The sequence below is a fragment of the Oryctolagus cuniculus genome, chromosome 6 (genome assembly GCF_051225735.1).
Source record: "Oryctolagus cuniculus isolate XC-2025 breed Fujian yellow rabbit chromosome 6, ASM5122573v1, whole genome shotgun sequence".
NCBI classification, from domain to species: Eukaryota; Metazoa; Chordata; class Mammalia; order Lagomorpha; family Leporidae; genus Oryctolagus; species Oryctolagus cuniculus.
The window spans coordinates 132,009,615-132,032,197 of NC_142872.1; the positions used below are offsets into that span (position 1 = coordinate 132,009,615).

Sequence of the window (22,583 nt, forward strand, 5' to 3'; positions counted from 1 at the left end):
AGAGTGGCCTTCGATCTGCTGGTTTACTCCCCAAATGGCTGCAATGGCCAGAGCTGTGCTGATCAGAAACCAGGACCCAGGAGCTTCTTCTGGATCCCCCATACAGGTGTAGGGACTCAGGCACTTGGGCCATCTTCCACTGCTTTCCCAGGAAATAGCAGAGAGCTGGATCGGAAGAGGAGCATCTGGGACTTGAATAGGTGCCCTAACAGATGTTGGCGCTGCAGGCAGTGGATTTACCTGTTAAACTACAGCCCTGTCCCCTATTGGAAGACTGAATCTGCTCAGGGAAGATAGAATATCAGACATGCATGTGAGTGTCCACAGACACACAAACACATACAGTATTGTCCGCTGTTCACCATTTACCTGCTTCCCACACATGTGTGCTCTCCTCTGAAAGCTCTGTCTCTAGCCATCTGACCATTAAGCAAATGATCTTGCCTGTTGTCTCTCAAAGGAATTGAAGACTACAATTTTACCTAGTAATAAGTACCACACTTTCCATTTCTGTGCTACAGACATTCATCTATCTAAAATATGACCTCCTTTTCTTAAGCCTCAGAAGAGGTTTCCTAACCATTTGCTGTCCTAGGCACATCCTTCCATCTATATCCTTGATATGATCTCCTCACCACAACAGTTTCCTTGCTTCTCTCTGCATTTTTTTGTATGTTTTGCTAGCTTTCCCTCTCTCTGATGTCCCTTTTCCCACACTCTGTATCCCAGCTGTGGGTTGTTTTCTGTAGTTCATCTAGGTGCTGTGGCCAGCTCACAGCATTTTGGCTCCAAAGAGCTGACTGTGAGCATCTCTTTCCCTCTTTGCTTTCTGTAAGGTAGCACTGGTAAATTGGAATTGCCTCCACTATAGTGAGTTATTTATATGAGGGAAATTGGCAAATGCTACAATCCAGATTCCCCTTTCCATCTCTAGCACTGGCTGTAAACTACTGCTCTAGCCCTTCACTTTACTGTAAAATCAAGTTCGTAAAAAGAGTAGCCTACTGGTGCCATTGCTGTGGCGGAGAAAGTTAAGCCTGCATCTCCGGTGCCAGAATCCCATATGGGTGCCTGTTCATGTCATGGCTGTTCCATTTCCGATCCAGCTTCCTGCTTATGCACCTGGGAAAGCAGTGGAGGATGGCCCAAGTACTTGGACCCCTGTATCCATGTGGGAAACCCAGAAGAAGCTCTTGGCTTTGGCCTGGCCTAGCCTGCCTTTGACTGTTGTAGCCATTTGAGCAGTGAACCAGTGGGTAAAAGCTTGCTCTCTCTCTCTCTCTCTCTCTCTCTCTCTCTCTCTGTCTCTACTCTTCTCTCCGTAACTATGCCTTTCAAATAGAGATAATAATAATAATAATAATAATAATAATAATAAAAACCCATCTTCTACTTTAAACCTATCAGCTTCCTCACTTCACATCAGGTCTCCAAAATTAGACATCTGCTGTTGGCTTTACTAAAAGTATTATAGTAACAGTGGAAAATGTTCCCTACTACTTGACCTCTTGGCCATATTTGATGCTGTCTTGACCTCTTGGTTTCTGAAAACCTCCAAACTATGAATCTATATGACATTTTCTCCTAATTTTCCTCCCACTTCCTAAAAGAATGAGAGAGAGGGAGAGGGAAGAAGAGAGAGAGAGAATCTTCCATCTGCTAGTTCACTCCCAAATGGCTGAAACACCCAGGTCTGTGTCAGGCCAAAGCCAAGAGCCAGGAACTATATCCTGGTCTGCCATTTGAGTGGAAATATAATTTATATGGTGACAATAGCTTTTTGTTTTCTGCTGCATTCCTGGTACATACAATGAAGTCTCTCATATAAGTATTTAAATATGTGTAGAATTAAGTAAGTAAGTATTCAGGAAGCCAGTTTGAAAGTGCACCAGAATAATTTGAAATGACACTTTACTGTGGGATGTGATGCTTGTATCACAAGTGGCAGTGTAACTGTTGTACCCCAACATTGGCCCCATGATTATGGTTTTTGAAAGCTTCACTGTGCTACTTGAGCATAGCATGGTATGTTTGAGAAATTAGAGACATTTCTCATAGAGTGGATAGGTAACCATCAGAACCATGTAGATACTACTGAAGGCACTCAACATCTTTGAAAATCTGAAGGACATGAGAGAGTTTGGTAAAGAAATTGAATTTCACCTGCAAGTCCTGGATGCTGAAAAATATTTAAAAACTATACAAGAGGTTAAGGAAAAAATTTGAGAGGTAATTATTACTCTCAAGGAACTAATAGGACCCAGATAAAATAAGTTAATAAATAACTATTGGATTTCTTTTGCTTTTATACATTATTTTATTTTAAGATTTATTTATTTATTTGAAAGGTAGAGTTACAGAGAGAGTAACAGAGAGACACATAGAAAGAAATCTTCCATCTGTTGGTTCACTCCCCAAATGTCTACAATGGGCAGGTTGGGCGGAGCCAAAGCCAGGAGTCAGGAGCTTCTTTGGCCTTCCCACATGGGTGGCGGGGGCCCAAGTACTTTTCCCAGGCAGTTAGCAGGGAGATGGATTGGAAGTAGAGCAGCTGGAACATGAATTGACATATGTCACAGGTGACAGTTTAACCTGCTATACCACAGTGTCCCAGCCTTTATACTTGTTATAAAAGATCTATAAATAAATATATATTAGAGGGACTGTAAATAGATATTTGAGTTGGAATTTGTGAGATAATAATTTTCTAATAAAAAAAGAAAAAAATTCCTGAAAGTGGGAACATAAAGATCAGTCTATTAATTCTAAAACATGGTGGCAAAGGCGTGTTAAGTTTATTCAGAGGGAATAGAGAGGATTTAGTAGGCAGGAGAGCTGGGAATAGGTTAAGACGAGAATCTACAAGGTAACCTGGGTGTGCAATGAAGGGCCTTGAAGCAATGCCTGGAAGTTCTTCAAGGAAAAGAGAAATAACAAAACAACCCATTTATAAAGGTGTGTTATACTTCCTGATTGCATTGTGTTTATAGGACGGTTTTCCCCACTTCCCCCAAGTTAGTTTTGCACATTAAAATGCTTTTGTTCTGAGTCTTAAAGAAGATTCATGAAGTCTAAGTGTTTTTTTCCACTCAAATAATTTATTTTTAAAAAATTCAATCTGCTGCTTTGTTCTTTTCTGTTTTTAATTAAACTGAGTGTTGGCACTCCTTTTTCCTGGGCAATCCACATGGGACTGAACCTTTAGTGACTCATCAAAAATGTGTTGTGAATTCTAAAACCTTAGACAATTTGGATGTATGGTACATTTTATAGGACTTGCTTATTTAGTACTATCCTTGAGTGCAGTAATAGGCACCTGAGAAATGTTTGTTTTGAATGCTGAATTCAGTTTAGTTTCGGCAAGTTCCAAAGAGGAGAGTGCTGTGCCGGACCTTTGGTAGGGGGTGCAGACAAATTCTGAGCAGTAGTAAGACAGCATGAGTGAGATAAGCTGAATAAGGTGACCCAAGGGTAATATATGGTAGGGAGTCATCAGTGGTTTGCTAAACAAGGAGTTTGCATGTATAAACACTTTGCCTTAATGAAATTAACTTGTAATGTAGCCTGAAATATTAGAGACAAGTTCAAAGATCAATGCAGTCATTTCCAGTCTTGTGCAAACTGTGCTCCAGAGAACACTAGTGGTCAGGGAGAGGCCGAACACTGACATGTTTCCAGTCAAGCTCCCAGGATTTTAAACTGCCCAAAGAATCTTTTTGTAATTTTTTTCTCATTAGGCTGTTGCTTCATTTCAAAGGCATTTAAAATGAAGTTCAGAAGGTCTGGAAAAAAAAAAAGTGAAAAAAACTGGTCATGACAAAAGATAGTAACTTCTACTTTGGTGGTGGCAATAGGAACACAAAGGGCAAAGACTTGAAGGTATATGACTGGGTAATAAACATAGCAAAATGAATACAAGATCTGGCAACTGTTTATAAATAACTAGGAAAATTATTCTGGAAGTTCAAATAAAAGACAACTCCAAAGCCAGAGATTTAAAGATTACCTACTGAGAAAATCAAATGAGACCTTTGAAGTATATCAGCATATACAGTAGCGACACTGGATGGATGGAGAACAGTGACAGGGGATGCCTTCAGCATTCTGGAAGTTGAGGAAACAAAAAAGTGGACACAGTGCAGTCTCAGGTGGTTACTGTCATCACTGGTGAAATCTGGCCCGTTGACTGATGATGAGCATACTAGGGTAGAAATCAGAAAACAGAAGTGGGAAATATAAAGAGAAGGCAAGGGTGGTAAATTAAACTGTGGAGTTTGTCAGTGTATGGAAGTGGATGAAAGGGATAGTTTAGGGGGCTGGCGCTGTGGTGGTGCTGTGTAGCGGGTAAGGCCTCCACCTGCAATGCTGGCATCCCATATAGGCACCGATTCAAGTCCTGGCTGCTTCACTTTCAATCCAGCTCTCTGCTATGGCCAGGGAAAGCAGTAGCAGAGGGCCGAAACCCTTGGGCCCCTGCACCCATGTGGGAGACCTGGAAGAAGCTCTTGGCTCCTGACTTTGGATCAGCACATCTCCAGCTGTTGCAGACAACTGGGGAGTGAACCACTAAATGGAAGACCTCTCTGCCTCTCCTCTCTTTGTGTAACCCTGACTTTCATATAAATAAATAAATAAATATATTTTTTAAAAAGGATAGTTTGAAGTCCTGGCTGAGGCAAGGAGAGGCTTTAAAGAATCAGGGACACAAAGGGGAAAGAACCAGTAAGAAGACATAAAAAGTGTAAACAGAGAAAAGTAGGCTTGGATTAAGGCTCAGGAGAAACTGAGATCAATGCACAGGTGGAAAAGTTGTTATTGCGGTTCTTAGGAGAAGAAAAGGCGTTTCTATCAGAAAATTACAACATCTTATATAATCACTTATTCTGGAGAAAACAAACTGTTTTAGGGTAATCTTTCTGTGAAGTGATGATGATTTTAAAACTTACTCTAATGTCCATAACCGTTTGTGTCTTTGGCAATGGTAAATATTTGCTGCAATTTTTCCATAAGCAGTATTTCTAAAGCAGATGCTTAGAATACTCATGAATATAACCCAGTCTCTGTGATAAATGCTTTAGACCAATTACTGATATGCTCAATTGAATACCAATACCTCCCATGAAATGGCTTTAAAACAAGGAAAATGACAGCTGCACTGCAGTGAAAGGACATATAAAGCTTTGCATTAGCTTGTCTCCAAGGTTACCATCTGTGCCCATCTGAAGTTGCAGTGTGTGGGATTTCTCAACCTGTGCAAAGTCTGTATTTTCAGGGAGGTATCAATAGGGTATATTGTGGTTACACCTATGATGACCTTAATCATTCAGTTCTAGAGAGAAGCATTCTGGATTTTGCTAGAAATATTGTGTCATGATTGCAGATAGAGCTACAGTGTCAGTATTATTTGACCCTACTTTGCATATATAAATGAAAAAGATGTGAATTTACTATTGTACTCCTAAACCATATTCTTGATGGAATTGAGAAGCAAGACAATTGAAAAATGCAATGACTTCTAGAGTTTCCATAATTAATATATAAGGTTCAAATATAAAATATTAGCTTAAAATTACTGATGCTTTAGAAGTTTGAAAATTTATAAATATGGTCCAAGATCAAAAAACCATATTTTTATAGTTTAAAGGGAAAAAATTAACTTGTTTTAGCTCAAGAATCTGTAAAAATTTTACATATCCCTGGATCATGTGGTAGATCTCAGAAATCTGAAAACAGATCTACCACATCTTATTCGCAGAGATCTTCCATTTAGGTCTTCCTTTTTTTCTGACACCTCACATTTCATCCCTTCAAGAAGAATAGACTCTAATGTCTGTTAGCCGGACTGGGCGATGACCTCTCTGGCTGCTTCATGCTGAAAAGAGGCGTCACTGGGACGAGCAGCTGCCAGGTTCCAGCAGGAGATGGCATCACAGCAGCTGCAGAAACTGCTTCCATCGAGCTTTCATGTGCATGGCCGTCTAGAATTTCACTCTTTCAGGTCTGGAGAAAAGGAATCTAACAAGCAGATTAAACTCACAGGGTGTAAAACAAAGGACAGAGTCATTATTAGAGGACCTAGCTGTCTAAACCATGTGCAAGTTTTTCCATTGAGAGGCAAATAGAAACTGACAGAAAGGGCCTGTTAATAATCAGATTGGCTTTAAGGCTTGGCCAGTTATATGAGGCCTAGACCTATTTATCTCTTCACATGGGGTACCAGAAGAGACATCATAAGGGAGGTGTGAACCTCCTCAGGGAAGGCACCCTCTTGACTTTCATTACCTAGCTGGCCTGAATAGAAGGCAGGTGGTATCTCTGAAAGGAAATTGATAGCCCTGCCTGCAATATTACTTAACCCTCTTTGGCCGTCCCTTAACAGTGGTGGTTACTTGGGAAGCTGGACTGAGTGAAGGGTTTTTTTCAGCTTAGAGCCAACAGAGTCTATGGCTCTGACACAGGAGTCCTTTAACCGCAAGGGCAGTTCCATTTCCATTCACCTAACTCTTGGCTAGCAGAGCTACCAGGGCTCTCCAAAAGCAGACTTCTGTGTCCATCTGAAGTGCTGGTTTTCCACGTCAAAAATCAAGGCCATTGCAGTGGACTGGTCTGTTGGGTCTCCTTGATGGCAGATCACTATGAAAAGCAACCATTCATTGGCCTGCCTATCTTTACATTGCTACTGCTGCGTAGCTTGCTCCTCTTTCCTCCTGGTTTCAGGTAAAAGAGACCATGGAGGCAGCCTTTATGAGAATGCAAGTCAAAGGAGTGCTCAGTCCCATTCCTAATCTTTGGTGGCTTAAGCTAGAAATCTTTAGTCACAGGTGTGTTCTGATAGTGGTTTTTTCTGTGAGGTAGACAGTGCCTATGAGGAAATCTGTGTCCTCACTTTAACATCAAACATGATGACCACCTTATCTATAAAATTTGAAGTCATTAATAAAACTTCCTTTCCTTTCATTTGGTTTGAAAAGGGAAGTTTTGCCTGTTTACTGTGCTCATGGCACAGTAAATCTAGCTGGGAAATCATAATTTAAGCTCTCATTTAAACTATGTTATTATTACATAAAAATGTTAGCCATCCCTTTTATAAGGTTTGGAAAGGTCAAACTACATCCTGGAGAGTCCTACAGTAGAGTCAGTTTCCCATCTTGAAGAGAATAAAGAAATGAGGGAACAAGTCAGCCTTCCAAGATTGCTTACTGTCAATAATTTAATATCAAATTAAACTTAGCAAGCAATTTTAAATAACTTAAGAAAAGCATTTACCAAAAAGTCCAGTGCCTTCTATAAATTTCAAGATAGGAGTACATGTATTGGGAAACATTGCTTAAATATCTAACACAAGTGTAACTTGTTTGACCAGCAAATCCAAGTACAAACATGTCAGTGACTTAAACATTTTTAGTTTCTTTCTACTAACAATTTTTTTTTATTTGACAGAGTTATAGACAGTGAGAGAGAGAGAGAGAGAAAGGTCTTCCTTCTGTTGGTTCACTCCCCAAATGACTGCTATGGCTGGCGCTGTGCCCATCAGAAGCTAGGAGCCAGGTGCTTCCTCCTGGTCTCCCATGCAGGTGCAGGGTCCAAGCACTGGGGCCATCCTCCACTGCCTTCCCGGGCCACAGCAGAGAGCTGGACTGGAAGAGGAGCAACTGGTACTAGAACCCAGTGCCCATATGGGATGCCAGTGCCACAGGCGGAGGATTAACCAAGTGAGCCACGGTGCTGGCCTCTACTAACAAATTTAAAACATCTGATACAGAGATTGATTTAGATCATGTGAGCCTAAAAAATCACTTGTAGGTGATTTTTATCTATCATCCTATTAAAACAGAGCTCTTGATAAATATTCCCATGTAGATATGCATGGGACATGTACACATGTTTCTTAAAATCTTTAGCTGTTTTTAGCTTAAAGAATTACCATCAATTGATGAAAATTACTTCCTGCTGTTAGTAATCTGAATTAACCGTGCTTTCTTTAAAGTTGCACATTATTTGCTTTATCTGCTTACAAAACTGTCCCAAAGTATTGAATACAATAGAAGTCAGGGAGAAAGAAGTCCTTTGGAACATAGAAGGACACATATAAACACATAACCAGCAATATTTTAAGTTCATGAGCAGTAAATTTGATTTTAGTGTTTGGAGAATACAAAACTATGGATAACAAAAGACTTCAAATAACCAAGTTTAAAATTATAAACTCATTAACCAACAAGAGGCACTTGCTTATTCCACACAGTATTTTGAAAGCACCTGTAAGATTTTGTAAAAGCATTTACCCCTTTCAGGCCTCTAGGTATTAGGTATTTCTCATTAAGATAATCATCATGTTTGATAACAACACAACAAGATCATTACATTATCATAACTTAAAATTTTGTACCATGAGATCTTGACAGTATCTTTAATATAATCCAAATAGCCTTATTGGTTGGTGTTTCTTTAATATGAAACATATCCTTTGATATTTCCAGGGACCCAACTGGAAATATCGAAGTCCAAAGAATTTGGAATTTTGAGTTTTTGAATTTCTGTCAAAGATGCCAAGAAGGTTTAAAATATCTGGTTGAAACGGGATCCCTTAACATCATGGCATAATATAGACCAGATTTGATCATTGGTACAAAGCAATCACCCAAATGCTTTAGAATAAGTATATATTTAAACAAACCACAACTATTTTAAAACTCAGCTGTTTTTAAACAATTGGAACTTAAAGAGAGGTAGAGAATACAATAGATTGCTTCAACAGAACACAAAATCTGTATCTCTTTGGTCATCCCAAAAATTTGAAATAAAACCTTAAATGTGAGTTAGCACTTGGAATCATCCCATAACTTGGAACAATTTTAAAAGTCAGAACTAGGGAAGAGAAAACAGCTTACTGGACCTGGATAGAAAACTGACAGATAGTCACCAATTAGATAAAAACTATTAAAAAGGAGATGTTGCAGTTTTTAAACAGAATTTTTAAGACTGTTTCAAAGTATTTACTAACATATGCATTGCAAAAACCTCATTGCTTTAACAGAGATCCGATTCTAGCTCTATATAAAAATATCCAAATTAAGACATTGTCGCTCCCCATCTTCGTGGAGGAACGACACAGGACCCTGCGCTGTTCTTCTGTCTGCTTGGCCCTCCCCGGGTTTGCTGCTGGTTCTTCCCGGGTTGGCTACTGTCCCTTCCACCTCCGTGGAAGGGCGGTTCCCCCTGGCCACTTTCCCCACTTCCGCAGGGGAGTGGCACACCGCCGGCCGGCTCTCTCAGGGGCTGCACAGGTGTTCCTTCAGATAGATGTTCCTCTTAGATGTTCCTGGTGCATGCCGTCTCTCTCCTTTATAGTCCTCCTCCGCCAATCTTAACTCGGCTGCCCACACGCCGAGTACGCTGCTCTTCTCCAATCAGGAGCAGCTCCTGCAGCTTGTCAAGTTGGTGAGAGGCAGCTGGGTAGAAGCTGTTGCCTCCTCTCCCAGCGCCATATTGTGGGAGAGCAGATGCATAGAATAAGTCTTAATTCCAGTAACTTAGTCTAGTCCGAGTTGCTCCCCACAGATCCCCCTTTCTTTTTATTTTTTGGCGTTGATACGCGCCTGTCTTCGGTGCCCCGCGGCACACACTCTGCTCTGCTTGCTAGAGTTGCCCACAGGTGCTTACAAGTCCTATCAATCAGGCAAACCGAATCCAAGCCCTCTCATTGCCGTCTTGTGGGGAGACTTATTAGTGTTGGTTCATGCCTATCTTCGGTGACCTGCAGCTCATACTCTGGTCGAGCTGCCTGCTGGTGCTTACCGCCTTACTAATCAGGCAGACCGAATCCAAGCCTTCTCATTACGGTATTGTGGGGAGACTTATTGATGTTAATTCGTGCCTGTCTTCGGTGACCTGCGGTGCATAAGCTGCTAGCCGCCAGCAGGTGCTTATCGTCTTAATCAGGCAGACCGAATCCAAGCTCTCTCATTGCTGTGTTGTGGGGAGGACTTTCTCTATTTCTCTATCTCCGGGCATTCCTATTTCTCCTATTTTACTTCTATCTACCAGCATTCCTATTTCTCTCATTTTACTTCTAAACTTCTGTTTCTCTTATCCCTGCGGCTTCCCGGTGCCCGCCCCGAGGCTGCTTCTCGGCGGCTTCCCGGCTCTGAGCCGCTTCAGCCCGTGCCGGCGCCCACCCTGCGGCGGGCTCCCGGCTCTGCGAGGCTCGGCTTCGCACGCACACTCCGCGGTCTCCACGCCCTTCGCGTCTGCACCACGGCCTCGCGCCAGCCCCGCGTTCCCTATCTATTCATGCCCCGTGCTCTCTCTGCACACGGCGGCTTCCGCGAGTCACACAGCCCCAGCTCACGTTTCCGCCACTAGTATTCAATCTAAGTTCCCCGGACTAACCTGGCGAATTCCAACCTGGCGGCCCACGTCTCTGCCTCTGGTTCCAGATCTTCGCCTCTTGCTCCCCGGGGTGACTTGAAGAATTCCAAGGTGGCTTACGTCTCCGCCTCGGCCTGCACTCGTGGCTTCATCCTCCCTAACATTTTTCTCTACCCGGTATGTTTCCTTAAGTTTTCTTCCAACAATATTCCTCTCATTTCTCCTGGCTTCTCCCCACAGTCCATATCCGAGTCTAAGTTTCTTCTAGGTTTCACTTTCACTTTCAACCTGCAGTCCGTATCTGAGTCTAAGTTTCTTCTTGCTTTCACTTTAAATCCTAACTTCTTTCCCACAGTCCATATCCAAGTCTCTGCCTAGGCTTTCAATACCTTCTTCTGGCACCTTTTCTGTCCGGCTTTCCCCTAGGCTCTTTGCTAGTCTCTCTCTCTGGTATTTTTCCACTTCTTCCCGTTTCTTCCCTCCTAAGTTTCCGATCCGAGTCACGGCACCATTATGTCGCTCCCCGTCTTCGTGGAGGAACGACACAGGACCCTGCGCTGTTCTTCTGTCTGCTCGGCCCTCCCCGGGTTTGCTGCTGGTTCTTCCCGGGTTGGCTACTATCCCTTCCACCTCCGTGGAAGGGCGGTTCCCCCTGGCCACTTTCCCCACTTCCGCAGGGGAGTGGCACACCGCCGGCCGGCTCTCTCAGGGGCTGCTCAGGTGTTCCTTCAGATAGATGTTCCTCTTAGATGTTCCTGGTGCATGCCGTCTCTCTCCTTTATAGTCCTCCTCCGCCAATCCCAACTCTGCTACCCACACGCCGAGTACGCTGCTCTTCTCCAATCAGGAGCAGCTCCTGCAGCTTGTCAAGTTGGTGAGAGGCATCTGGGTAGAAGCTGTTGCCTCCTCTCCCAGCGCCATATTGTGGGAGAGCAGATGCATAGAATAAGTCTTAATTCCAGTAACTTAGTCTAGTCCGAGTTGCTCCCCACAGACATTTTCTAAATAAATTGAATTTCAACCTTAGTTACTTTCAAGCAGTATTGAACTATTTTCATATGGACAATTCATGAAAACATACTAGCAAACCCAAATAATTTTTCCATAGAATAAGTGTACTGAAGTTTACACTTAGACACATTTATCTCATTTGCATTTACCCAGCTTACATTTAGCAATTATACCTGGATGACTGAAGATGCTGGTATTATATCACACCTTTATCTGAAGGTCAAAATTACAAAATACATTTATATGGAGTTCTGCTCCTCTTTATGAAACTCTAGCTATAAATCAGTGACATTAAACCAGAGATTGCAGAATCCACCTTGGGAGGGGGCGGCTATAATAAGCACTGATTACCTGTTGCTATTTCAGCCAAATCTGGTATACCAAGTTACAAAACAAGTTTGGCAAGTTATGATGCAAAATTTTTAGGCAGTGATCTTCCTAGATTCCAAAGAGAGAAACTCCTTTAAACCCAATGTCCAGTTACAGTTGAACCAAATTCTCATGATAAATTGTTATTTACCAAATACATCTTTTTAGATTTTAATTGAACTTGAGTCTAGATTTCTTTTCTCACCACCCCCCAAAAAAATCCTTAGGCCAGCGAAGCCCGCTTATCATCAGTCAGCTACTCGGGACTGTCTCTGAAATGAAAGGTTCAGGCAGCTGGCAGACAGATCCCAAGGGTGACTGTGGGCTAGGGGCTGATGTGCCAGGGGCAAGAAGTGTACTGGAGATTGTTCACCCTTATGTTAGATTTAATGGGAGAGGGCATCCATCAGAGCATATGGGCCCCCCTCCAGAGATTCCTAAGGAGAATCTGATAGGAGGCAGAATAAAAGGCAACAACCTACAAGGAGGCTTCTATAAGAGCCTGAAGAGACAGGGTAGAGGGAGAAAAATTGGAGGCTCTGAAAAGAGACAATAACCTTATGCCCCAAAATCAAAAGCCAATACTGGAAGTGTTTAATCGTGGGGCTGTCAGTCAAGCCAGCCTCAGGGATGAGGAGTCAGGGCAGGAGGTGTCTCAAGTCCAAGACTTCATCATCTGGATTAATCCAGATATATTCAGTAGCATCTGAAATTGTTGGGCCTAAACCCCTGGGCAGAATTACAGCAATGGGGGCAATGGTCACCTGATAGAAACTCTCCTCTGCTGGGTATTAAACCTCAACAATAGTCAGATATAACAGAGGGACCCTGGTGGCTCACTAAATAGACCCAAGGACCCTGTGACACTCTGGAAAAGGATTTAATGCATATTGGAGCATATGCAAGGAAATAGAGGCAAGAGCCCAGTTAGGAGGCAGAGTTCGGAGATGAGGAGTCAGAGTAGAGCAGTTGGCTGGTACCTTTTTTTTTTTTTTCTTTTTTTTTTTTTTTTGACAGGCAGAGTGGACAGTGAGAGATAGAGAGAAAGGTCTTCCTTTGCCATTGGTTCACCCTCCAATGGCCGCCGCGGCCGGCGCACCGCACTGATCCGATGGCAGGAGCCAGGTACTTATCCTGGTCTCCCATGGGGTGCAGGGCCCAAGTACTCGGGCCATCCTCCACTGCACTCCCTGGCCACAGCAGAGAGCTGGCCTGGAAGAGGGGCATCCGGGACAGAATCCAGCGCCCCGACCGGGACTAGAACCCCGTGTGCCGGTGCTGCAAGGCGGAGGATTAGCCTAGTGAGCCGCAGCGCCGGCCGGCTGGTACTTTTTACAACTCACTTGGGCTAACTTCTCCATTCTCTAGCTTATAACCAGGCCAGCTGGAGATGCAGAAAAAATGATGAGGCATTTTTCTTTAAAATCAGGTGTCAAAGAAATAAAGTAGATGGTTTGCCTCCTGGCAAATAATAAGATTTTTGTAGAGGCTAACTTATCATCCATTGTTTATATATATAAGGAGTCTTTAAAAAGTTCGTGGAAATATATAATATGAAAAATCATGCATATATTTCAAAAGTTGTTTCACCAAAATAAGCTTATCTTTTAATTACATTTTCCATGAATAGTTTGAAATACTCTCCTGTCACATTGTCTTTATCCGTCATCCACTGAAGGACACTCTATCTTGACTGCTGTGAATGGTGCTACTGTAAACATAGGAATTCAGATACGTCTTTTACATTGTGATTTATTTCCTTTGGATATAAATTCGTCTGTGAGATTGCTGGATTATGTAATTCTATTTTTAAGTTCTTGCGTATCATCCATACTGTTTTTCATAGTTGTTGTACTAATGTACATTCTTGTATTGGTTCCATTTCTCCACATCCTCATGAATACTTGTTATCATTTTGTCTTTTTTTTTGTGTGTGAATAGCCTTCCTAACTGATTTGAGGTGCTATCTTATTGTGGTTTTAATTTGCATTTCACTGATGATTCATACTATTGAACATTTTTTCATCTATCAGTGGGCCATTTGTATGTTTTCTTTTGAGAAATGTCTTCAGGATCTTTGCTTATCTTTCAATCAGGCGATTTGTCATCTTGATATTAAGTTATTTGAGTTACTTATATATTTTGCATATGTTGCATATATTCCCCAGTTGCTGGAGTTACCTCCAGGATCACCACAAAAGATGACTGGACCTGTTTCTGGCTGAGTTGACAGATGTGGCTTTCTCCAGGTTGCTGGGAAGCCTCCTGATGGGTTTTTGGGCAGGCTGTACTGCCATTGTCGGCAGCTAAGTGGGGTTGATACTGAATCAGAGATCCTGCTTCAGGAAACTCCAGCTGAGTCTAAGACCTTCACACCTGTTTGTGGGGTCTTGGGCAGGTGTGTCACCCAAATACTTCCCTGAACAAGCCAAGATCTCAGAGATTGCAACCTAGAGAGTCAGGAGCCAAATTGTAGATCTGTTGCATTATCCACATAGGACCTAGGTTAGCCTATAGGACAATGATGGGCTTGTCTACTTTTGGGTCCTTCTGTAGGCAAGACTTGTCTCAAGTAGTAGCTGAGAGGAGCTGGTGCTGCTTTTCAGGGCCATTTTACTATCAGCTGTAGGAGGTGGATTGCTTGGCCTGCCAGAAGGTCAGGGTGGGTATGCATCCCTCCTGGTCCCTTTGAGGGCAGAATTTGGACTGACCCTTAATTTATCAGCACTTAGAGAGTTTTTGTTACTTATCTAGATGCTTTGGAATTTAAACATAATGCACAGAATTTCTGTTCTTTGTAAACCTGCAGTTTACTTGGAAGAATAAAATAATACCTGGAATGTTTAGTATACATTTTAATTCCTAATATATTTTAATTGCTAAATTAGATATAGAAAGAAAAGTCAAGGTCGCAAGAAGAATCAGGACCTTGTCGTATGGTCAAAACTCAAGAATGAACATTGTAAGCAAGCAAGCTCAACCAGAATTGGGAGTCTAGGTTGGGAAATATATACAGGGTTGGCTCATAGGGTAAGCAAAAACAAAGGAAGAGACCTTTGATTTGATAGAATAATAAAAAGAAATCCACCCAATATAAAACTCAAAACATTCTAATATTTCCTTGATAACTGGTCTGCTGATTTTTATTTATTTTGAATATTTTGCATAAATCATCCTTTCCATACCTAATGCTTTTGGTTCTTCACTTTATGCCCATTGTCTCTTGTAGTCACCTAAGCAAAGTTCAAGTATGTGTATACCTCATTGCCTGTACCATACATCATTAAAACAAAATCCAGTGGACCATTGGTTTAACCTAGTTTAAATTATCCTATAATGTTTAGTATCCCCTTTAGAATCAAAAATTTCTGTTTTCTAAAGGAATAAAATTTCCTAAGTGCATTCATTACTTACAGTGCTTATGGTCAAAACCTTTAACTCTTGATATTTCTTCTAATCAACTGTTTATTACTGTCTTAAACAGAATATGCAAGACCTATATTTATTATGGAGCAGGTTACTTACATCAATATTTGTGGAATTTTTCAGCTTATGAAATAAAAGCATCTGTGAATTCAAGGGACTAGGTTATGAAGATGCTTGTTTTGATTAAATAAAGTCAGTTTATAAAAATTATTTTACTCACTTTGCTAGTATTACTAAGTGGCAATATGATTACAAAGAAATCAACTTGTTAGAGTGTCAGCTGTATTTGAAGCCTAAAATCCTTATTCATGAATAAAAGCATTGAAATAATTATTTTGGTAAAGTATCACCCCAAATAATGTATTATTGTTTCATTAAGAGTATCACCTTTTTAATAAATGTACTAAATGGAGAGTCCTTTATTGAGTTCATATGTGATTTTGCTTAATATTTACCTAAAAATGTGACTTAAAGAGAACATTTGTGTCATGCTTATAACTTGCAGTACTGGCTGGGCACTCTGAGAAGTCAAATCACTCCAGATATTTTGAAAATTTTCCTCTAACAAAAAGATAAGCTGTCTTTCTCTGGTGACAAAGGGGCAGATGGTGGCTCTTAGTAATGTGAGGATTTTGACTGAATGCCATGAATTCATACTCAAGTATAGGGACTGGTGTCAGAGATTTGTGTAAAGATTGAATCATCAAAATGAATAGAAAATTTAAACTTGCCTGAAGAAGCTAAAGATGCTTCCTCTGGAAGGATTGCATTGCTAAGCAATGAGTCGTTCAAATGTCATTGGAAGGACTAACAAGCCCACTACTGAGGGCTTTGAAAAAACTCCCAACCTAAAAATGTAATATATCTGGCTTTATTTGTTGTTCAACTTAGTAAATTTTATTGAGTGGCTGGTAAGTGGTAGATTGTGCAAATTTTTTATTAAATAAACCGGATAATTATGAGTTGCAAATAAAAATAAAAGAAGGGGCAGGCATTATGGTACAGTGGGTAAAGCTACGACGTGGATCACCTGCATCCCATATTGGACGGTTCACGTCCTGCCTACTCTGCTTCAGATCTAGCTGTCTGCTAAGGTGCCAGAGAAGCAGCAATAGATGGCTCAATACTTGAGTGTCTGTCACCTTTGTGGGAGAACCCAATGGAGTTCCTGGAACCTAACTTCAGTCTAGTCCAGTCCTAGCTGTTGCAGTCATTTTGGGTGTGAACTCATTTTCTCTGTCTCTCTCTCCCTCTCCCTCTCTCCTCCCTCCCCTTCCCTCCCCTCCCCCTTCCTCTCCCCAACCCTTTCTCTCTGTCATTCTGCTTTTCAAATAAATCAATATATTTTTGAAAAATTAAAAAAATTAAAAAATGCTGTAAGATGAATGTCAGACTGATTATTGTAATCAATGTGAATATTCACTATGGAATTTTTGTGTTTAAATATTTGCTTCTAATAAACATAGGTTTAAAATCAGAAAAATGCTAATCTCTAACATTTATTCTCAAGTCTATATATAATATATGCTTATTGAGATCCAAGTTGATAGTTTTCAGAGGTTTTAGACTTAGAGGAAAGATCGAATTCTTAGGATTTTGCCAGCATTTAGGAAATTAAGGACTAAAAACTGCATCTTGTCAAAGAAAAATTGCACCACAGAGAGTTAAACAGACAAAAAAAACTTTATTCAATATTATTGCAATAGAAGAGAAAGACAACTCTGCTAAAAGAAAAAGCAGAAAGGTTTTGAAACACTGGGGTGAGCCAGAGGTAAGTACTGAAGGTGTGTGGAGTGAGGTTGGCCAATGAGATTTAACTGTCTGGGCTTACAAATTGGCATTTATTGTTCAGGTTCCTTTCTTCGCACAGAGATGGAAAGATACAGGCTCTACCTCCATCCTTAGTTGCAGCTCAAAGAAATTGCTGGGTCCTTGCAACGACACTCCTAGTTTATAAAATTGGCAAATAGAGTAGGAAGAATCACTATGTTCCTAAAATTGTATTTATGAAATACATGAAGTTTGTATACCTTAAATTAAAAAAAGAAAAAAAAAACTGGCAAGGGTTCAAAGGTTTCCATGTCAAAGGGACAGGGAAAGAATTTTACCATTGCAAGTTTCCTGAAGGAAATGGCCTTAAAATAGGGAAATTAGAAACCTAGAGTCTAAAGTCCATCAGGATGAGATGAACATTGAGGCTATCTTGGTTTACCCTTCACTCATTAAATTGTATAACATACATTGGCAATATTCGATCATTTTTGGATTATTAACACAACAACAGGTGCATATGACTTGATCTAAGATCCTGAAATATAGTTTGTTTCTGTGCTACTTTTACATTCTCAAGAAGAAAACATTCTGAGATTTGATTATTGTTTGTAGCCCTTGTCTATACTCTTGGGGAACAGTAGTTTTTCTACTTACTACTTGTTGAATTCTTTATTTAGTAGAGCATTAAGCTTGTGATTATGAAGTAAATTAAAAGTTAAAAAAAAAAAAAAAAAAAAAAACCACAACAGCAGTAGCTAACAGTTGCCAGTATTGTGGTGTAGTGAGATAAGCTACTGCCTGTAATGCAGCATCCTGTGCGGGTACCAGTTCATGTCCCTGCTTCTCTGCTGCCAATCCAACTCCTTACTGATGTGCCTAGGAAGGTAGCAGAAGTTGGCCCAAGTACTTGGTCCCCTACACCACTGCGGGAGGCCCAGATGAAGCTCCTGGCTCCTGACTTCAGCCTGGCCAAATCCTAGCCATTGTGGCCATTTGGAGAGTGAACCAGTGGATGAAGATTCTCTCTCTCTCTCTCTCTCTCTCTCTCTTTATCTCTCTCTCTCCTTCTCTCTCTGTGACTCTGCTTTTCAAATAAATAAACAAATCTTTTTTAAAAAGTTCAATAAAAAAAGAAGCAAACAAATCTGGAATTGTGGTCCTTTAATTTTACATTTTTTCTTATTCTAAAAAGGGATGTGGGAGAATTTTAGATGTATTTACATAGATAGCATATATGTGACAGCATATATTTGTCGCTTTGTGTGTTTATCAAAAACAACAAGCTTAAAGTTGTCAAAAAGTGAAAAAGTTAGCAGAGGTCTTGGGTAGTTCTTAAATGTCACAACTTTTTTTCAGATCTTCCCACATAAGTTTATACAAGAAATAAATATAATAAGTTACAATAATATTCCTGGGATAAAAGCAAACCAGAAATTTAGGTTAATAGTTTTTCTGGTATTGAAACCTAGTGCAATTTTATTCTTTGAGTGTTCATAAAGGCAACATTTTTGTGTTGGTGAATATTCCATTAAAGCAGATAGCAGATTTCATAGCTTGGTTTTTTTTTTTTTTTTTTATCTTTTATTTAATGAATATAAATTTCCAAAGTACGTCTCATGGGTTACAATGGCTTTCCCCCCCATACCGTCCCTCCCACCCACCACCCTCCCCTTTCCCACTCCCTCTCCCCTTCCATTCACATCAAGATTCATTTTCGATTATCTTAGTATACAGAAGATCATCATAGCTTGGTTTTTGACTTCTTCATTTATTATTTTCTTTAATGGCATCTTTCAATGCAAATTTTGGCAAAATTCCAAAGTGTAATTCAGTAAAAGCAATTTGATTAGGTATCAAATAATGATATTTAGTTATACAATGACCTAGAGATAGAATTAAGCATATCTAGAAGGATGAATTGCATCAGTTTGTATTTCTTTATTTTTGTTGTTTTGATAATTGAATCCTTGATAAGAATTAGTCAATATAGATTATAAAAATTTGAAGTTAACTGGTTGGCAGAATTTGAAGTGCCCATAACTAACCAAGGACAGGATAGATTTGAAAGCCTCTTTTAGAATGATTCAGGACATGGATCTTCATAGCTGCTTATTCCACTGGCAGGCCAAAATCATTCCTGTGGTCAGGGCCTACCAAAATTAGAATCCATTGGAATTGTGGTGTTTCTCTTTCCCCATATAGTCACTTACATGTGCTTGTACATGGACAATTTTCATTGTGTATATTATTTTCATCATTTCATATGATAGCTTCTGTTAGTGATTTTTTTATGTGTAAAGACTATATTTTGGGTCAGCACCGTGGCTCACTAGGCTAATCCTCCGCCTGCGGTGCCAGAACACCGGGTTCTAGTCCCAGTCGGGGCACTGGATTCTGTCCCAGTTGCCCCTCTTCCAGGCCAGCTCTCTGCTGTGGCCTGGGAGTGCAGTGGAGGATGGCCCAAGTGCTTGGGCCCTGCACCCCATGGGAGACCAGGATAAGCACCTGGCTCCTGCCTTCAGATCAGCGCAGCACGCCGGTCACAGTGTGCCGGCTGCGGCGGCAATTGAGGGTGAACCAACGGCAAAGGAAGACCTTTCTCTCTGTCTCTCTCTCTCTCTCTCACTGTCCACTCTGCCTGTCAAAAAAAAAAAAAAAAAAAAAGACTATTTTGTCAATAATATTCTTAGTACTTAGAGACTGGTAAGTTGTAGGACACAATATTTTTGGCTTATGAATTATATCAGTTAAAATTGGGGATGGGTGTTTGCCTTAGCAGTTAACACTGTGCTTGGGATGGCTACATCCTTATTGGGTTTCTGTGTTTGAGTCTGAGCTCTACCCCTGATTCCAACTTTCTAAAAACGTATACTCTAGGAAGCAGCAGTGATGGCTGAAATACTTGGGTCCCTGCCACCAACATGGAGTTCCTGGCTCCAGGCTTCAGCCTGGCCAAGCCCCGTACCACCTGTTGCAGGCATTTGGGAATGAAGCAGTTGATGAATTGATGGGAGATATTCTCTTTCTCTTTCTACTCCCCATCTCCCATTCCCTCTTCTTCTCCCTCTCTCTGTCCCTGCCTCTCAGAATAAATACACTTTTAAAAGTAAATTATAAATCAAATATGTAAAATTACCAACAAATGTGGGCTGACTTGGAAAGGAGATTTCTCTCTTTCTGACTCTCAGAAGGTACCTCTGTTTCTGGTATCCCTGGAGTTATCATATCTGTCTTGGACATCCTAGATTGGGACTTATTTATATGAAAGCAAAAATACAGTCTTTTCTAAGTCATTATTTTAAAAAAAATTAAAGGGCTTGTGGCCAAATCTAATGGTAGTAATTTCATGTGTGTCTGCTATAGAAATCCTTCCCAAGTCTCTACGAATGAAAGGTCTTCTGGGTGAATGCCTCTTCTAGAACACTGGCCCTTTCATTATAATTATGTGTTTTATACAAAACACTCTTTGAGGAAAGGAACAGTCTTTTATGTGTCATCCATTTTTATTTCTGAACTGTACCCAGAAAAGCGTAAGAGCACATAGTACATGCTTTTTTTAATCTATTTTTTTGTTTGACAGATAGAGTTAGACAGTGAGAGAGAGAAGGAGGAAGGTCTTCCTTCCGTTGGTTCACCTCCAAAATGGCCGCTATGGCCGGCGCTGTGCCGATCTGAAGCCAGGAGCCAGGTGCTTCTTCCTGGTCTCCCATGTGGGTGCTGGGGCCCAAGCACTTGGGCCATCCTCCACTGTCCTCCCGGGCCACAGCAGAGAACTGGACTGGAAGAGGAGCAACTGGAACTAGAACCCGGTGCCCATATGGGATGCCAGCGCTGCAGGTGGAGGATCAACCAAGTGAGCCACGGTGTCGGCCCCACATAGTACATGCTCAATAAATGTTTGTTTAATTTAACCTGAACTAGACATTTAACTGCTAACATAGTACTAAAGAATTAACTGGGCCTTAGGAGAAAACTCTTGTTCAAAATCAAAGGGCAGAGAACATGTTCAAAAAAAGTATGTGGAAATGTTACATAAATACACAGTGATTATTACCATGTAATTCAATATCAGTCCTGAGTCCTTCAGATGTGGTACTGAATGATGTTTTGCTATATCCTTCAATGTGATCAAAACTTTTACAAGCAGTTTTTAAATTTTTTTTTTTTTTTTTTTTTTTTTTTTTTTTTTTTTTTTTTTGAGAGAGAGAGAGAAACACTCTTATCTGCTCATTCATTCCCCAAATGCCTGCAACAAACAGGGCTGTGCTGGGGCAGGATCTGGAAGCTAGGAGCATAGTACAATTCTGCCACATGAATGGCAGGAACGCAAGTGTGTGGTCTGGATTAGCAGGAGTTTGTTAAGTCATGAGCTGGTACCAGAAATCAGATCCCATTGTCTGATATAGAACATTTGGTTATTTTAACCCCTAGGCTGAATACCTGCTTTTAGGGGCCAATCAGGATCTTTGTTCTGATCCTTTTATCACATATCACAGGAACATAAAATTGATTTTGAGACATAACCTTATGGAGAAAAAAAATTGATGCCTTTGGTAACACATTCTATTCTTCCCCTCCATTCTGTGCTTTAGGGAATGAACATTTTACTAACCTTTCAATTGATTTTTAAAGATAAAGCACTCAGTATATCATGTGATTATTTTAATTTTGTCTTTGGTTTGTGATATGTCCTATATTTAAGAAAAAAAGTGTATTTTCTTTTGTATGTCTTGTAGCATGACAGAACTATTGGCCTGGATGAAATAAATCTGACAAGGTATCTGGAAGTGGTGTGAATGATAACACTATATCCCTTTTCTTTACAGGTCATCTTAAACCCCAAGTACCTGATTAGCGCATCATTCCAGTTGCAAAGCTGAAACTGCCGGGGGTTTTATCTACTTGACCTACTGATTTCCAATTTTGAGATCAAGAGAAGACTTCTTTACACGCTGCTGCAATGTCTGTATCTAATCTGTCTTGGTGAGTGAATGACTTTCTAAATTTAAATGCAAATGCATGTTCATCCTGAGCAAAATTTTGTGAGAGAGTTGTGCTGTCAGAACTTGGGCAAAAGGAGAACTTTAGAAATCTGGTTTACAGAGATTATTGTCCTATGTTAGATTGAAGAAAGTAACCTAGAATTAAAAAGTGGGCATATTCAGTGCTATGGTACCTGAGAACTCTGGAGAGGGTTCAAGTTGCACACTGAATTCCAGCAACATTCAACAGCTGTCTATGCAGCACACCCCAGCAGGGAGAGGAGTAGGGATGAAATATCCTTTCAATACTCCTTGCTACTGGAGTAGTCCCCTGTACAGGGCTAGCATAACTCTAAGCACAGCTGTAAGGGTGGGACAGACATTTGCTTATCAGTACTTATTTCCTTCAGACTTTGCATTTCAACGAATCTACCCAATGTAATGGGATAGAACTCAAGTCAGGAAGAGAAAATTGCTTTATGGATACATATCTCTAAATAGCTGGCATTCTGAATAATCTTTAACTTTCAGTTCACGTTTAAAAGCTGCTTGTAATTTTAAAAAAGAAGCAGAGTGTAAAGTTGTTTTTTTTCCCTAGCAAATAATCAACTTTTCGATGGCAATGAAAATCAGTATTAGTAGTGATGAATT

At 40.6% G+C, this 22,583-nt stretch overlaps 1 protein-coding gene across 2 annotated transcripts in view; it reads left to right on the plus strand.

Moving 5' to 3' along the window:
- The window catches only part of OXR1 (oxidation resistance 1), a 796,801-nt gene that overhangs the window by 353,544 nt on the left and 420,674 nt on the right, over window positions 1–22,583 (plus strand). Inside the window, exon 2 of one of the 2 annotated variants that reach the window (XM_070075402.2) lies at window positions 21,777–21,933. In XM_070075402.2, coding sequence (XP_069931503.2) covers window positions 21,911–21,933 — 23 coding nt within the window. In that variant the 5' untranslated portion in view covers window positions 21,777–21,910. Of the gene's footprint in view, window positions 1–21,776; window positions 21,934–22,583 lie in introns of those variants that run through there. The other variant, XM_008255818.5, reaches the window with a different exon arrangement.